The 16,824-nt window shown below is 36.6% G+C and overlaps 2 protein-coding genes across 8 annotated transcripts; one reads left to right on the forward strand and one right to left on the reverse strand.

Moving 5' to 3' along the window:
* Window positions 1-1,142: 1,142 nt before the first annotated feature.
* On the reverse strand, window positions 1,143-1,880 carry LOC125495543 (uncharacterized). Its single transcript, XM_048640295.1, has one exon. It carries the CDS (start codon window positions 1,878-1,880, stop codon window positions 1,143-1,145), a length of 738 nt encoding a protein of 245 aa, XP_048496252.1.
* A 4,827-nt stretch (window positions 1,881-6,707) lies between these two features.
* LOC104906975 (mediator of RNA polymerase II transcription subunit 18) lies at window positions 6,708-16,559 on the forward strand. Of its 7 annotated transcripts, none has more exons than XM_057393652.1 (8): window positions 6,708-6,982; window positions 7,131-7,203; window positions 9,231-9,369; window positions 13,597-13,654; window positions 13,733-14,089; window positions 14,189-14,299; window positions 15,721-15,745; window positions 16,091-16,559. In XM_057393652.1, exons 2-6 carry the CDS (start codon window positions 7,168-7,170, stop codon window positions 14,289-14,291), a joined length of 693 nt encoding a protein of 230 aa, XP_057249635.1. In that variant the 5' UTR covers window positions 6,708-6,982; window positions 7,131-7,167; the 3' UTR covers window positions 14,292-14,299; window positions 15,721-15,745; window positions 16,091-16,559. The 7 variants fall into 7 exon arrangements, with proteins under 7 accessions (XP_057249635.1, XP_057249636.1, XP_057249638.1 ...); XM_057393653.1 differs by having other exon boundaries at window positions 16,109-16,559; XM_057393655.1 differs by lacking the exon at window positions 15,721-15,745.
* Window positions 16,560-16,824: the final 265 nt, after the last annotated feature.

The raw sequence follows: 16,824 nt of genomic DNA on the forward strand, positions 1-16,824 counted from the left end.
CCTTGTCATTGATTTTATCAGCATCTTCATTCAATGGAGTGATGATTGCCCTTTCTACCATAATATTACCGTCACCGATGTGTTCATTTAGATTGGGGAAAATTTGATCAATCAACCCATCAATCGAGGTATTAGCAATAGTAGATATGAACATTTTTCCGCCAAATGGCAAGTCATTTCCCATCAAATTCTTAAGTGAACGATCAACTGCTTCAAACTGATACCTATATGTCATTGGTGCCTCATCCCATATAATAACTGAAGAATGTTTAAGAAGAATGCGGTTTTTACTTTGTAAAGGTGCATGACAATGAGCTATCTGGTTTTAATGGTAATTAAAAAGTTTAGTGTGAAGTTCTCCCTTGGTGCAACAATGTGGCAGCAATTCCAGAAGTTGCTATTGGGATAACTATCTCACCTCTACCTTTTACAGTAGCTAATATAGCTCGATGTAGATATGTTTTTTCTAGTACCACCGGGACCACCAACGAAGAAAGCTCCACCATTTTTCAAAGTGATAGCATTCATCACTGTGTCATATGCACGTCGTTGATCGGCATTCAACTTGCCTATAAAGTCGGTATCCTCAGTAGGAACTGGCACTGAGAAATACTCCTCCATTATTTTAGATAACTCATCAATGTTGTCAATGAATTCTGGTAAATTTGGCAATTCATTGTAGTCTGAGATTGTTTTCCTGAGCGGTCTTAATAAGCGATCCAAGTCTTTAAGAAGCTTGTAAGTTAGAATTTCATTGTTGTTTGTCTTGCTTGAAGATGGGTAATCCTCAACCAAGGGTGGGAAGAACTCATCCCAAAATGCACGTAACCCAGATGGTTGACAATATATTAAGATAGTTGCAAACAATCGTCTAAGTGCCGCCGACATTTTTACCTGACTTGCTTCTATTAGACATTGTCGTATGCTTTCATCATTGTCAATAAGACCTAAGGACTCAGCTGCAGCTCTAAAGGTAGGGTGGGATATCCCATTGACAGTCCTTAAATGCTCATATGATTGGGTCCCTTTGACGTGGTTTAGTAACATTCTTAGGTAAATCCAGAGGCGAAGCTACGTACAAACAACCAATTACTCTCTACATGGTTTTCCTTCGTTGCCACTCACGTGTGGAATTAATGCATCTATATTTCTGGGAATTCTCGATATAGGTAATCTTTGGCTTTAGGATCTACTAAATTCATCTTGAAAAACTCAGTCAACATTGTTTTTGAGCTCCTTAGGCCAGCCAAAACACTTTCGATAGGCTGGTTACCTTCAAATCTAACGTGGTGCATGTTCGGTAAATGAACTTGCAAGCGGTCTACAGTCATCCCAGTCATTGGAAATTTGTAAAATTTCCACAAAGCTTCAGGTGCAAAAATCCATTTTGCATCAACGAACTGTGCAATCTCATCCCCTTTATGAACTTCCATGGAAACTCTATCTGGACCTTTATGGATGTATTTATATAAATATTTAACACACTTAGTGTTGCTGCATATCTCTATGTTAATGTCACAATCATACTTATTCAACAACCATGGGTTATATGGAACTACCCACCGATTATCTACAATTAATCGTAAATTTTCACGTACTGGCAGAGGTGGAGCATCTTGACGCCGACGGTAGATGGGATATGAGTCATTTCCTTGCTTTGTACAATCAGAGAATGACTTAGGAAACCCCTTCTTACAACTCCCTTGTTTCATGCATGGTGAACGTGAATTCTGAACACTGCATGGGTTGTGAATCATGTGGTTAAGAATCCTTTTGCGGAGCTCTTGCTCTTGTTGTTGTTCAGGAATTTCTACTCTCACTATTTTATCATAATCATCAGGAGTGGTAAGCTTGTCATTTTGATCAAGAATTAGTAACATATGAACGTGTGGAAGACCTCGTTTTTGGAATTCAATCACATATACATAAGTAATTACCTTCCCGAGAACGTTCCTTTCCAACACATCCTTTTATAACTCAAGTCTGGCATGAAATATCCTTGTTAGCAAGTCTGGACGATCATGAGGTTGTTGGCCATGTAGTAATTCTGCTACTCTGGCCACGACGGATTGCACGTCATAGTAAGGAATATGTCTAGCTTGCCAAATTTTTGCACCAAGGCCATTGCATCTTGGTATCGCTGATGCATATCTCGCGGACTTCCAACAAATGACGATGAAAGTATAGTTCTTCGTCCAATATTTTTTACATATAGTTAATAAAGTGCATGAAATAACCTTTAAATAATATAGATGTGTATATCAAAGTAGACCATTACTGTTATTATGTGAAATCATACCTATATTATGTTCTCCAGCATTGTAAGAATCCTCTAGTCCCTTGTACAGATATGCACGAATTGTGTCTTATTGAGTCCAATCCATCTCAAATTGGATGCTTGCATCTTTACACAATTGTTCACAACAAATTGTTGAGTTAAGCGGCCAACTCTTAAGATTATAGAATCATAACATTTCTCTCATCTATTTCAAGTATAAGTTGGTGAAGAAGTTAGAATAATCATAATGGTTTAAATGGAGGATTGAGAATGGTTGTGACATTGTATGTACCTGAACATATACGAATAGAATTCTCGACATGTTATCTTCTTCCCAGTCATAGATCTGGTGTTTAAATCCCAACCGTAAGAGCCATAAGGAAATAATAGTGGACATTGTAGTCAATTGTAATAGTTATCTTTGATAGACATGAGTCATCAAGTGACCGACTCTACCATGACATCCTTTTCTTTCAAGTTGGCAATATAATCACCCCCGACAACAACTGCTGCAACTTGAGAGGCTGAAGGCATTGAATAATGATGTTGGTTAGGAGGTTGCTCTTTTATGACAAACTTGCATTCTTGTATGTCATCTCGTTGAATAATATGTCGGAGTGTACGGACAAAAGGACTTTGCTCGTTCAAAATATTTTTTATCCTATCAATGATATCCACTCTTAACGTTGCATTTTCTGCCATTTGATGCTCATTTTCATTCTCAGTATCATATATGTACATTTGAAGGAATCGAGGAGGATCATTTGATTTCAAAGGTAATAAACCACCAATATGATAATAAATCAAACCGTGAGCACGATATGTGTATACATCTTGACGTGCATCGGCTAATTCATCATCTATAACGACTCCCATTGAAGTGAATGCAAAAACATGATTGTACTTCCGAATGTTCAGTCTGAAATGTTCCCCATCCTCTCCTTGATCATAATAGAGGTCTAGTAGAGTAGATGACAAAGGGAATTCAGGTAATCTGACCTTCTCGCTCAAGCAACATGATTCTGATGATTCACAACTGAAAAGCCATGCTTGACAGTGTGGACATGTTGTCATTGGAGGTAGAGTCACTAGTAGAATAAATGCTTATTGATGCGGTCATTAAATGGTCTATTGCGCGTGGTTTTGGCCGTGCAGCAATTAAAGGGGCAGCAATAGGTAATTAATATATTGTCGCGGTTTTTAACCGCAGCAATATTAGAAAATATTGCTGCGATTTCTGGATAAAACCGCAGCAATTTAAGTATTTTATATTAAAAAAGTACAAAATATTGCTGCGATTTTGGCTAAAAACCACAACAATAGCTTGACCTATTGTTGCGGTTGTTGCCCAAAACCGCAGCAATAGGCCCTATTACATGTTTAAAAAAAAATTATTTCGCAATTAAATTTGAAAGACTAAAAGCATTCACTAACTCATTCACTGAATTCGCAGACTGTATGAACACCAAGAAAGATCCCAACTGTGTAGCATGAACACCAAAAAAATTGTGCACACTGTATTATTTGGAATCTTTCACACTGTTAAAGGCCAACAAAAAGCAATTAATACTCTAAATCATACTCAACCCTCAAATGAAAAAACAAAAATAAAAAACAATAATTATAACTGAATGATAAATTACGAAGAAACATAATAAAAAACAAACCTATATTAGAAAAAGAAACTGAAAATAAGAAAAAATCCTAAAGCAAAAAAAAAACGAAAAAAAGGAAGAAAAAAAAAACAGATCTGGCCGGAAAATTCGAACGGTCCCTCTGCCCTCACCATCTTTCGTTGTTGCCACGTCATGGTGGTTGTTGTGGCGTCATGATCGTTTCGTTGTCGCGTCACATGGTTGTTGTCGCGCGTTTTCTCGCAGTGAAACTTCGAACGACCGGCGATGGAGAAGCACCATTCAACCGTGGAGCACAGCTGTCGAGCGAATCACAACCGACGAACAAGCAAGGACTCGAGCGAATCGCAACCGTCGAACAAGTTCGCGAGCGAATCAGAGGAGTCGTCGACGGAGCTTTCGTGTTTTGAAATCAGAGGAGGAAGACAGAGTTTTTGTGTTAGGAAATCGGAGGAGGAGAAGTTAGGATGAGAGAGAAAGAGGAGATAGAGGAAGAAGTGACTGAAGAAGAGGAGAGTGAGGAAGATGAAAACGACTGTGGTTTGGAAATCGCACTCCTCTTTAAGGAACCCTAAAATTGGCAAGGTCGTGCTCTCTTTTGATAAACAGGAATATTATATTGATGCGGGTTTTCAAAGGAACCGCAGCAATATTCTTACGAAATACATGGGGATATTAAAATATTATTTTTTAATATATTGCCGCGGTTTTTACAAAAAACCGCAGCAATATATCTGGTCAAAAAGTCAACTTTTTTTCAAAAATTTTCCGCTGAAACCATATTGCTGCGGTTTTGAGCCAAAACCGCAGCAATATCTTTACTTTATATTTTACCTTTTCTTTTTACGTGATATATTGTTGCGTATGGGTAAAACCGCAGCAATACCACCATAACAATAATTAATTATTCTACTAGTGAGTGAATATGGGAACCCCCTTACTCTCATGGTAATCCCTTGCACAATTGTGATATCCACGTCGCCCAGCCTTCCAAATCCTTATTCCAGAAGTTGCAGCTCCTGGCTTGTTATTAACATTGGAAGTGCTACTTTCACCAACACAGAAGTGTCGAGTCGGCGGCATGTTACTTTCAGTTGCAATCCCATAATAATTGTTGGCATTAATGTCAAACAATAGTTGCATTGCATAAGAGCTCGTACAAATTAATTGAGTAATGAAATTTTAGGCAAATGGTTATGTTTAGTTTAGATACATACGGTTATGTCTTCCATGATCATATGTGACATGACTTTGGTGATGAGTGATGTCTACGATAGGCATCCTTATATTTGAAGAGGTAGGTACATCATGTTGGTTCACAGTCTGACGTTGTCTTTTAGTGGTGGGCGAGTCAAGTTGAATATGTAGAGGTGTTACACTATCATCTTCTTGCATTTTCAGAATCTTTTTGTTCAAATTAAAGGTCTTTGAATTTCTTTGTCGCCTTTTATTTTCGATCCATCTAGTCCTACGTTCTTGAGTAATTTGCAATTCGAAGTCATCCATTCTAAAATCTATATCGTATCAGATGTAATATTCTTTATTTAGTCTATATAATTTAAATATGTTATAGTTTAAATATGTTGTACTTTAATTCTCGAATGATATTTTACACTTCTTAATGACTACTAAAATACCACAGTTGCATTTGGCCTTCTGATCAAGAGAATGAGGAGGAAGACATTTCAAACTACACGTTGCAATTATAAGTACCTAATTAATGAACACATTAAAGCTTTTAGTGAATCATAATGTTCTTTTTAAAGTAAATCCCTAAATCCCAAATTTGCCAATTTTTCCTATTTAGTGAACCCTAATGTACATTTTAAGAGAACTTACCTTCAATTTGTGACAGTAACATTAATCAAGTAAGTAAAATCCATTAAACTATTGGTTGCAACAGCAATGCACCATTATAATCCATAAATCCTAAGCCAATCGAGGGGAATGCGGAGAATGTCTTTACTATAATTGGTAAAGTAGGTTATAAAATAAAATAAAAAAAAGTCAGAAAAGAGGGCAAATTGAGGGGGAAACAAAGTATAGGGCCCACTAGATGAGAAATCATACGAAATCCATTGTAAGGTATCTATGTAATCTTACTTTTGAAATAACAAAAGTTTATTAGGGGTTGGTTTTTGGACCAATCATCTTTCATAATAATAATAAAAAGGAAAATTTGCACAAAATCACCTTAAATTTTCACTTATTTAGAAACTCCCACCTTTATGTTTTTTTTCCCTAAATTTCCACCTAAACTTTACAAAACCTTTATAAACTCCCACCACTTAACGGATATTGCCAAACTCCGTTAGTGGTGGGACCCACATTAGTTATTTCTTTGTTTTTCCCTCCAAGCAACTCACTTCCCTCATTCATCTCTACAAAAATATTGTCTGGAACCCAGAAATTTACCCAGATTTCAAGAGAGATGAATGAAGAGAGAGAGAGAATGGAAAAAAAGGGAGAACTTAATGGTGGGAAGAGGAAGACGACATCATTTTTGGAGAGATGAATGAGGGAAGTGAGTTGTTTGGAGGGAAAAACAAAAGAAATAACCGATGTGGGTCCCACCACTAATGGAGTTTGTCAAAACCCGTTAAGTGGTGGGAGTTTATAAAGGTTTTGTAAAGTTTAGTTAGAAATTTAGGAAAAAAAAAACATAAAGATGAGAGTTTCCAAATAAGTGAAAACTTAATGGTTTTGTGCAAATTTTCCTAATAAAAATTTACTTGTAAAAACAAAGGAAGGGTAATTTTTACCAAAGAATCTTTTAAAATGACTTGTAAAAATTGGTTATCGACTCATCGATCAGAGGATGCATAGATAAAGAAAAGGTGCTCACTCAATCAACAGTTAAATTTCTCTCTAATACCTTAATTTCAAATTTTAAGTCGGGTAAAATCAAACTTTTCGGCGAAATTTGAAACTCGGATGTTCCCGATTTGAGGAAGAATTCACAGAATTGCAGAAACCCAAAAAAATTAGTGCATGAGTTACTGCTCTATTTTCATTGTTTAACTCCTCACACACATTCAAATCGAATCTCAAATTTTGGGGGTCCAACCAGGTATTAATTACTGTACGTGCGTTTGTTACAAGTTGAAAACTGTGAATTTGTTATTATCCTGCTAAATTATACTTCATATGAAATTCGAATTATTATCATCAATGATATTTGTATTACCCTGCTAATTTATATGAAATTCTGATTGTAGTAACTTTGGATCTGTTCTTGCTGGTGAAGCAATTTCTATGGAGTGTGTGGTTCAGGGGATTATTGAGACTCAGGTGAATTTCAGCGCACATTTTCTTCTGTTCATAATATTTACTTATGATATAATCGAAGATATTAATGGTCAAAGTAATGTAAATGAGACCGTGAATTTGTAAGAATTGCATGAATTAGGGAATGGAGGAACTATTTGCCCGTGTGTGTTGACTTATTGTAGTTTTAAACTTGTCCTACATGACTATGCAATTTGTTGAGAGAACTTTGAAAGTGCATATGTTTTCTTGTTTTAGCATAAATTGTGACAATGTAAAAATTAATAAGATTGTTGTTTGTCAAATCGAGACGCCCACCAAATTTGTATTAAGGGAGCTTAGGGACAATTGTGCTTCAATGAAGCTTTTGCTAGTTTGGTAATACTCCCCCGAGGAATGATGTGTAAACACTTTTGAGATACATCAGGTGCAGTTCAAGGATATTCATTGTAGTCTTTAGTGCATTAATTTTTACGGAATTCCCTTTTAGATGTTTGAGTGAATTGACCAACTATTAGCGGAGAGGGCAGGATGAATCGGCTTGTATTGAATTAGGTTAGATTGCAAGAAAAAGGAATTCTCACTTTCTTAGTGAAAGGGACATTATTTGTGTTTACAAAGAAAACAATGACATTCATTTTGGATGGAAGAAGCATTTTTACTTTGTGGTTATTTACCTAACTAGTAACTAGTCTCGTTTCAACAGAGACTTAGTCGGATAGGTTGCTTTGTGATCTAAGTTTCACCGCTGAATACAATATTTTTCTCATGAATTGGCTGATGACAAATTTGTTAGTTAGTTAGTGTTAATTTATTGCTATAGACTAGATGCAAGCTGTTTATATACTTGATTTGCCTTGGATATGTGGAACACTTTCAGTCTTTATTGTCTCTCTAGGCTATTTCATAGTCTTTTCCTGGCTCCATTTTTTCAAGGTATCTTCTAGTTCATCATGGTTTACTTATCATGGAAGTTGATCGGAGTACTTCGATAGGAGTTAGGTGCATCAAGGTTATTGGTGCTCCTAGAGTGTTGGCACAAGACAAGAGCTGAATGTATATTCCTTGGTAAAGTGAGGAGTTACTTATTAAGTTAGATAGTGATTTGCAATTACATACTATAAGATCACTTATTGATCATTGACGATTTTGTAGCCAGACATCATATTCCAGACAATGTAGAAAACAACACTAATGCTTTTGTTTTTCATTATTTTCTATAGGCCCCTAGCACCTCAAAAGTGTGATTTATAAAATTTAATTTTGAAGTTATTGAGTATAGGGGATTTTCTCACTTCAGGGAGAGGGGAAGACAAGAGAAAGAAAAGGACAGAGAGTTTGAGTCGACGAAGGGGTGATTGGCTGAGCAGCCTTAGCATTAGAAAGAGCCCCAAATTTTCATGTTTCGACTTTATTTTTATGATTTCTAGCCATCTAATCCCCAAGCAATGCTTGTTGGATTCATCCTGCCCACAGACCTTGGAGTGTAGCTTATGTCATGATTAAATTCCAGTCCTGTAAGTGAATCTGTTTGCGTGAGATTGATGAATGAATCATTTTAAGGCAGCACCCATTCGTCTCCTTTCTCTAGCCTTGGAGTTTGTGAGGATTGGATCATCATGTCAGGCACTTTGTGTGAATTACACAATATAATTTGAATTTTGTCCATAATTAAGTCCAGTTCCTCCCCTACTCGGTTCTGCTTGCACTCGTTAAGCATACCGAAACCCTGATCAGCGCATGCTTGCCGCGAATAGGCAAGGGAGTACATTACATTTTTCAAGACGTTCTGGTGTCGTAACTCGATGTAGAAACAATGGTCGAAGGATTCTGCTACAATAAAGGAGCCGCGACATGTCTGGAAGAAGGAATAGCTAGGGAGAGTGATGAGTTATTTTCATCATTAATCTATATACTAAATAAAATAATCATTTAAACAAAATTTAGAGGCATTGCACTTGTAACCATCTGTCAAAATCTCCATTAAAGTTTGGATGAATTTTAACTCGGAAATTTTTTGATTATCTTTGGCATTCACAAATTTTTGACAGTTTGGATTCACTTTTTGGATAAAATATTCTGTGCTGCAGCATGTGGAAGCACTGGAGATTCTACTTCAGGGACTTTGTGGAGTCAATAAGGAGCGGTTACGAATTCATGAGTTATGCTTGAGAAGCAGCCCAAACCTTGGTAATTATCTGATGCTTTATTTGTTTACTCTTTCATTGATTGCATATTTATGTCCTTTTTGGAATCCTAGCTAGCAATTCACGAAGTCATTTGTACTTTTATTTTATATGCACCGTTTAAAATCAATATTGCATAGGGTTTTAACTTTTATCTATAAGAGAAAAGCTTTTTAAAAAATTATTTCACCTCATTTGATCATATGTAATTGAAATGAATTTCCCTTAAGCCCTTTTCTTTATGGGATGAATTAAAGTAACTTCTATTATGATAATCAAGATGTGTAGAACTAATGACTAGCCAAAGTTAAACTACCTATATGAAAAAATTGAGTTCATCAGGGTCTGAACATCAGGGATAGTAAGACCTCACCTTCATGGAAAAATTTCTCTTAATCATCAATCTACCATCATTGCAAATACACAACCCACTTCTGAAACACGCTGAAAGTACTGGCAAGTAGTAAGTAACAACAAGGCTCAAGCTAGTCAAGAATTACAATGGAGAACAATAAACAAATTTTCCCTAAGAAATCCGGTATCTTGTGTTTGCGCTGATTTCTTTAAAATGTGTTTTAACCAAAGCATAAAATCCTTTATTATAAGCTTCTGTATTTTTTCTGTGTTATGAAATATACTACTATTAAGTTTTTCTTTCCTGCCTAAGGCCTTTCTAGCTATTAAGGCTTTGATAATGATGATGCAGCATAGATAACAATTTAATAAATTCTGTAGTTACAGAGGAGATTATCCTTCGCACAAAATTTGCTGAAGGCTAATTTACACAAAGCCTCCCCAAGAAGGCTCATTCCAAGAAGTGAAAGGCCATTAGATATCTTTCATAATAAAACATTAAGAGGAGCTTGATTTTGTAGATTCTGTTTAATCCAAGGGGAAAAAATCCCGGCTGCGGTCGCGATCGCGTTAACGTTTGCATTGTCGTGGAAGTGGCTTATAACGGATGAATTGAACGGATCGCGTTCGAAGCGGCGTGAATTTTTGAAAAAATTCACATTAATATGTTATAACCTTATTTGCATTTTTTAGCTTATGAAGCATTATTACAACATAATATAATCAAATTTATTAGAATATCATGTTTCATCAGCTATATAATTAATTAACAAAGTATTTTCGGCCAATGTTTGAAAGAATGGATGTAAAGGGAATAAAAACGTTCTAACGCGGTGAGTTCGCGTTACGGACAACACGATGCGAGAAGTATGTGATTCTCATTATGGTGTTTCGTAACGGAATTTTGTTGAACGACAAATCGAAAATTCCGTTACAGAACGGTCGTTTGATAACGAAGCGGGAGAGTTTAAATTCCATGGTTTAATCCATGGGCTGAAGATGATATTATTCAAGTCTCCAACGAGATACTCCCTTCGTCCTCTATTAGTTTACCCCTTTCTTTTGCACAGAGTTTTAGGAGAAATAATGTTGTGGGTCATAGAAAGAAAGAGAAACTATTACTTTATATTAAAGCTGAATGTATGTGATGAAAAGTTTGTGGTCCCATTCCAAAAACAACAAAAAAAAGAAAGAAGTAAACTAATATGAGACACCCTTAAAAGGAATACGGGTAAACTAATAGATGACGGAGGGAGTATAACTTAATTAGGTGTAGTCACTCTGGCTTTCAGCATATGTAGAGTAGTTTAACATGTAAACTTAGTTATATGGACTCTTCAATTCACCTCAAATACCCTTGTTGGATTCTTGACACTCCGACATAGACACATACACTTGGACACTTCATTTTGGGCCAAATTCATTGAAAATTTTCATAGAATAGCAGAGTCAAACACTTGGACACGTACCAGACATGGGTTTATGAGTCCAGGTAACATAGCATGTGATAGCCATGTACTCTCTTGCCGTGGAAGCATGAGCTTTTATTGTAGTTGGTCCATTACGCTGGAATTGCATTCGAATTCCCTATATATTTTCTCGTACTTCCTTCTTTTCGAATTCAATGTAACACTTTTATTCTAGGTGGTTAATTTGGCACATGGGTCCTCTATGTCTCTCTTCTCATTCAAAAGCAAATATTCTCTTCTCCTTTCACGGCTCTTCTCTTTCTTAACAAGTGTGCTAGAACTAAGTGTTATATCTAATTTAAAACGAAGGGAGAATTTATTTTTTCGATTTCGTACAAAAAAGGGATATATCTTCAATATATGTATTCTACGAAAAAACAGGTTTATAAATGTTACCTCTTTTAGTTATTGATTATTCGAAGTGCACCAATTATTATGAAATCATATGGCTAGCCTCTCTTCGTGTTCTAGCTTGTCTAAGAGCTAGATTGGCTTCAATTACTTGTCTCTTTCCTTCTATTTTCCCCAAATTAGGTTCTGCAAGTTTAAGAGTTTGTTGAGCTTCTTTTAGTTCAATGTCATGTCACTACCCTCTTAGCGTTGTTTATTTTAATTAGTGTTCTCATTATTGCCTATTCCAGAAAATTGTTCGTCAGAGCCACTGTTAATCACTAGTTGTTAAGGCATATACTTAAAAGCTCTAGATCTACCATTGCTCAATGTGGCAACCGGGCGTTGTTTGGTAATACAATTGTGTGGCATCATAAGTAGATACAACAATCTCTTTCACTTGGAGTCCTTAATACTTTGATTATGAGTTGGCTAGAAAGATTTATAGTTATTTCTATAATGCCCTCCATTTCTAAGCTCATAGCTTTGGTTGTAGCTTTAAGCTCCTCGTTAAAGTTCTTAGACTTAGTAGTGGCTTTGCCTTTTAGCAAGTTGGTCACTGTGGTTCAGTATCTAGAAGCTTGACAGGGTTGCTCTTACAGAACTGATGGTACTGTCTGTTTTTCTATCCGAAATCCTTTATCATTATGCCAAGCAATCATAATCAAATAGCCTTGGTGCAGGAAACACATTAGATAATTGCAATGTTATTTATGAATTTAGCTACTGTACATAATTCTAGCCACATCTCAAAATGAGTCGTCTCAACTCTTAAGTATACCAATAACAATTCAGCTTCCAATTGTATTCACCCTTAAATTCTTTATGTTTGGAGGGATTGTGGTCGACGTAGGTGGGTTTGGGGTTTGGTGGAGAGAGAAAGAGATTGTGTGTGGGATGGTTCTGGTGGCTGGGGGTGGGGTGATTCAGGTGGGTGTGGGTGGTTTCAGGGGGAGGATGGGGGAAGGGTGGGGCCAGGGACCCTAGGGTGGTTCAGGTGGTAGGGGAGGAGGAAAATGGCTTATATTAAGCAAAAAGACGAGTCACGTGCTTCAATTGAGTGAGTCAACGTTGGAAAATAGACCAAGGTTGTTCCTCACAAAAAAAAATTACTTTGAAGGTCTAAAGTTGCCAGAAAATTTTTATAAGGTTGTTTCGCGCAAAATGTGATGTAAAAGGTTTTAAAAGGTTTGTTTTGGCAAATTTCACTAAATTATTTAGTTTGGAGGGCATTTTGAAGCTCCTCACATTTTAAAGAACAAGTTCAATCAAAAGAAATTTAAAGGGTAATGTGCTAGTAATATCACTTGAACCAGCACCATCCTTACCAGTGCTAAAACTAATTATTGAGAATTGTTGTGTACAGACAAGGAGCTTAATTACAAAGAAAGACCACAGTGTGGGAAAGATTTCTTCCATATCAAAGGAATTTTGAAAGGCAAACCTTAGTTTGGGTAGGATATCTTCTATACCATTGCACCTTCACATGTCTCTGCTATATTAATCTTCTTATCATCTTTTGGTGTAGTCCTTCAATAAAGCCCTAGCATACATTTGAGTTGTTGGGCGGTAAAAACACATTGCTCTCTTTAGGGAGCTTGAGCTGGTCTAGTTTCATATAAGGATCTTCTCCCGGTTTCTCTTTTGTATTCTCAAAATCTTCATTGCCTCTAGTAATTCTTTTTCTCTTGTCAATTTAAATATTAGCTTCCTTCTTCTATGGTTCTTTGAGAGTTTAGAGATCTTGGCATATTCTAGGTCAAACTCTACTTTCTGCACAATGAATCAACTCTTTGTGAATTGGTTGAATGCATTAACCTCAACCAGCGCCCTTACTAACGAGATTTCTGTTTCTTTTGTCCATTCACTTAACATCTCCCTTTAATGTCTGGCTTGATTCCTAATATCTTATTATCAGAAGGAGATGATTGCACTTGGGAAGTGTTTGATTGGATTTTATGCGTGCTGTGTTTCACTGATTTGGGTATATTGAATTAGACATTGCAATTTATTTGCAGGATCTGTGTCTTCTGAGGTTCGACTTATATGTGATCTTGAGCAGCCTGAACCTACTTGGTATGCGAGTGGATTTCTATTCTAATGTTGTTTAGTGTATGGGTTATCCTGATGTAAAAAGGGATGTGTATCATGCAGGATTATTCGTCACGTTGGTGGTGCAATGAGAGGTGCTGGTGCTGAACAGCTCTCCGTTCTGGTCCGTACAATGGTAGAGAGCAAAGCTAGCAAGAATGCCCTCCGTTTGTTTTATGCACTTGGATACAAGTTGGATCATGAGCTGTTGCGGGTGGGTTTTTCCTTTCATTTCCATAGGGGTGCTCAGATCACTGTTACTGTCTCCTCGGTCAATAAGGTGCCAAAGTTGCATGCGGTCGATGAAGCTGAGCCAGTCACACCGGGCATACAATTGGTTGAAGTAACAGCTCCTGCTGCATCTGATAACTATACTGAAGTTGTGACAGCTGTCTCTTCTTTCTGTGAATACCTTGCTCCGTAAGTCCATCAATATTAATGAAATTCAAATGCAATTTCACCCTACTTGGTGAGTTCTATTCTGAAGCTGAATATTTGCTGTCTCTGGAGCAATTGCAGACTGTTGCATTTATCAAAACCTGGTGTATCTACTGGGGTGGTCCCAACTGCTGCTGCTGCTGCTGCATCTCTGATGTCTGATGGTGGAGGCACAACTGTTTAGCTGGCAGAGTAAGACAATGTAGTCTCATTTCAAACCTTTGGGAGGTTAATAGAAGTGGCAATATTTTTATTCCTTAATTTAGTGTGAAGTGTGATCGTCTCTTTCTTCCAAATATGAAGAACTTTTGCTTCATAGAAGTTACTTTCACGTCTGTATGCTTTATTACACCCAGTGAGAGATGCAACCATCGGATAGGCCAATCATTAACAACCTCCAGCCCTCCGTCTTATTCAATCAGCTGCAGCCTCAGATGAAGATCTCTGTTCGGTGTAATGGAATTTAAATGTGTGCCCAGGATGAGTTGACACAGAGTAGGCTGTTGCGTGTCTGATGGATGCTCTCAGGCCGCAAATACGAAAAGTGACAATGTACATTATTGGGAATCTTTAATGTCGCAATCCTTCTAGTCTCTGGGTGAACTTGATCATGAACATGCTGAAGTGTTAAATCTTGTCACAATATATTGACATTTTGCAAAAAGAAATTTTAAGGGGGTGAGGGAAGTGCCTAAATCTATCTTAGTTGGTTAAGGGGTGATTTGATCCGCAGTCTATAGACATATTATGCCAGTGCTTGAGAGTTGAGACTTGGTTGTGTCCCATATTTCTGGAAGGTGTAATTAGTAGAAGCGAGAGTTGATACTCCGTTGTATCCGCATAGATTTTGTTGGGAAGTAAGAATAATTGAAGCCAGCGTAGTTTCCTCTATCAACGTGGGGTTGGTCCAAGTTGTAAGTGGGTTGGTATTGCTCAAGGAGGATCCCGAGGTCGAACCTAATCGTAGGCAGAATTCCTCGTTGGGGAGACTCAGCCAGGTGCACGACCTGGGTAAATCCAAAGGTAGTTGGGGAATAAGCTCCAGCAAACAGGGTTGGCAACCAAATAAACGATTATCTTCCTCCCTATGCTACCTTTTCTTTTTCTTAGTACTGGAAGTCTGGAACAGCTTATTTAGTGGTGTAGTTATATAGGGTTACTTTAGATTTAAACTTATCTCAACCTCAATTTAGTTTTGTGGCATCCAACTCCACCCGATAGCTTAACATAGATCTGCTACCTGTGGGTATTTCTGTGTGTTTAGTGCGTCTTCATCCGTCTCATGTTTGTGCATGTGAGCCACATATGTCATATGTGTGTATCTCACTTGTACTATATATGGGGTTTTCTCTAGCTTGTAAAAGGGCGAGGTTCTTGCGTTTATGGAATATACCTCATTTGTCATGGAATTGTAGTCTTTTTAATCTTAACTAGCTTTTAGGTTTGGGCTATTTTCCGAGTAATTATATTTTTTATTTATTAATATTTTACTTTAAATTGTTAAAAATCAAAACTTACTCGGTTTAGTGGTTAAGACTTTTGTATATAAGTTTGAAGTTATGGGATCAAATTCTATATGTTTCATTTTCTAATCTTTTTCTTATTATATGTAGATTACATGGAATAAAACACTCTAAGGTAAGGTAGACTGTCGAGTGACGTCGTTCCTTGTTTATAAATGCTTTTTAATACTCCCTCCGTCCCAAAATATAGTTCTCATTTCATTTTGCACAGTCTCCAAGACGTACCTTTGACCTACGATATCTACTATTTCTTATTAGTAAAAAATATAAAAAGTTGATATTACGAATTTACACATTGAGACGAATCTAACAAGACCCCTCATGAATATGTTTTTTTGTATACATTAGTAAGAATATTTGGTCAAAATTTTTAAAATTTGACTCCCAAAATAGAAATGGGAACTATATTTTGGGACGGAGGGAGTATATTAAATAAATATAGATTCTTTAAGATGAACAGGTACCCTATTACATTCAGATTTGACAGACGTAGAAGGGTGACGAAGAGTCCAACCTCTGCTCCGAGTATGAATGTATGATCATGAACCTTGTCAACTTCATAATTGACTGCTTCTTTGTTCACCAAACCCATTATGGCAGTACATATTGCTGGTAGAAATATGAGTATGTCTTCAAATATGTGGCCATGGTGCTACTGCTGCTCTAGCTGCTGATGCTGAATGTGGGAATGCAAATGTGAAGAATTTATTATATCAACTGAAAACATTCAAAGAAATTCTCTGATCGATATCCAAGTAGCACATACTTATGCTGTAATATTGTGCTTCTATAGTTCTAACTTCATTGAACGTTAGGCCCAATTCATTTAGCATAAAAATAATACACAAATTATTAGAATAGGCGGTCTAATTATAATATAAAACTAGTGAGTGTCCCGGGCGATGCCCCGGATTGTTTCTTTTCGTAAATTTTTGTCTTGTGAGGAAAAAATTGACGTCATAATTTGAAGAATACAAGAAATTGGAGTAAGAGTTTATACTATCATTACCATTAATGTGTTAGGTATCCAACTACTTGTGTAGTCTTTTAATGAGGTATAATTACAAGATCTTATTATATTTTATTTGAAATATTAAACAATGATGTTGTGTTGGATCAATGGTTAAGCTTTCACTTTTCCTTTCAAATGTCACGTATTCGATACCTTTTAACCACACAACATAATTTTTTTTA

This window comes from Beta vulgaris, chromosome 3 (genome assembly GCF_026745355.1).
Source record: "Beta vulgaris subsp. vulgaris cultivar EL10 chromosome 3, EL10.2, whole genome shotgun sequence".
Classification (NCBI taxonomy): Eukaryota; Viridiplantae; Streptophyta; class Magnoliopsida; order Caryophyllales; family Amaranthaceae; genus Beta; species Beta vulgaris.

Excerpts from the sequence above, each read along its gene's own strand:
- LOC125495543 (XM_048640295.1), bottom strand. The coding sequence starts at position 1,880 with ATGTTACTAATTCTTGATCAAAATGACAAGCTTACCACTCCTGATGAT.
- LOC104906975 (XM_057393652.1), top strand. The coding sequence starts at position 7,168 with ATGGAGTGTGTGGTTCAGGGGATTATTGAGACTCAG. Across the intron at positions 7,204-9,230 it reads AGGGGATTATTGAGACTCAG|TTTGGATTCACTTTTTGGAT; the intron begins GTGAATTTCAGC and ends AATTTTTGACAG. Across the intron at positions 9,370-13,596 it reads GAGAAGCAGCCCAAACCTTG|GATCTGTGTCTTCTGAGGTT; the intron begins GTAATTATCTGA and ends ATTTATTTGCAG.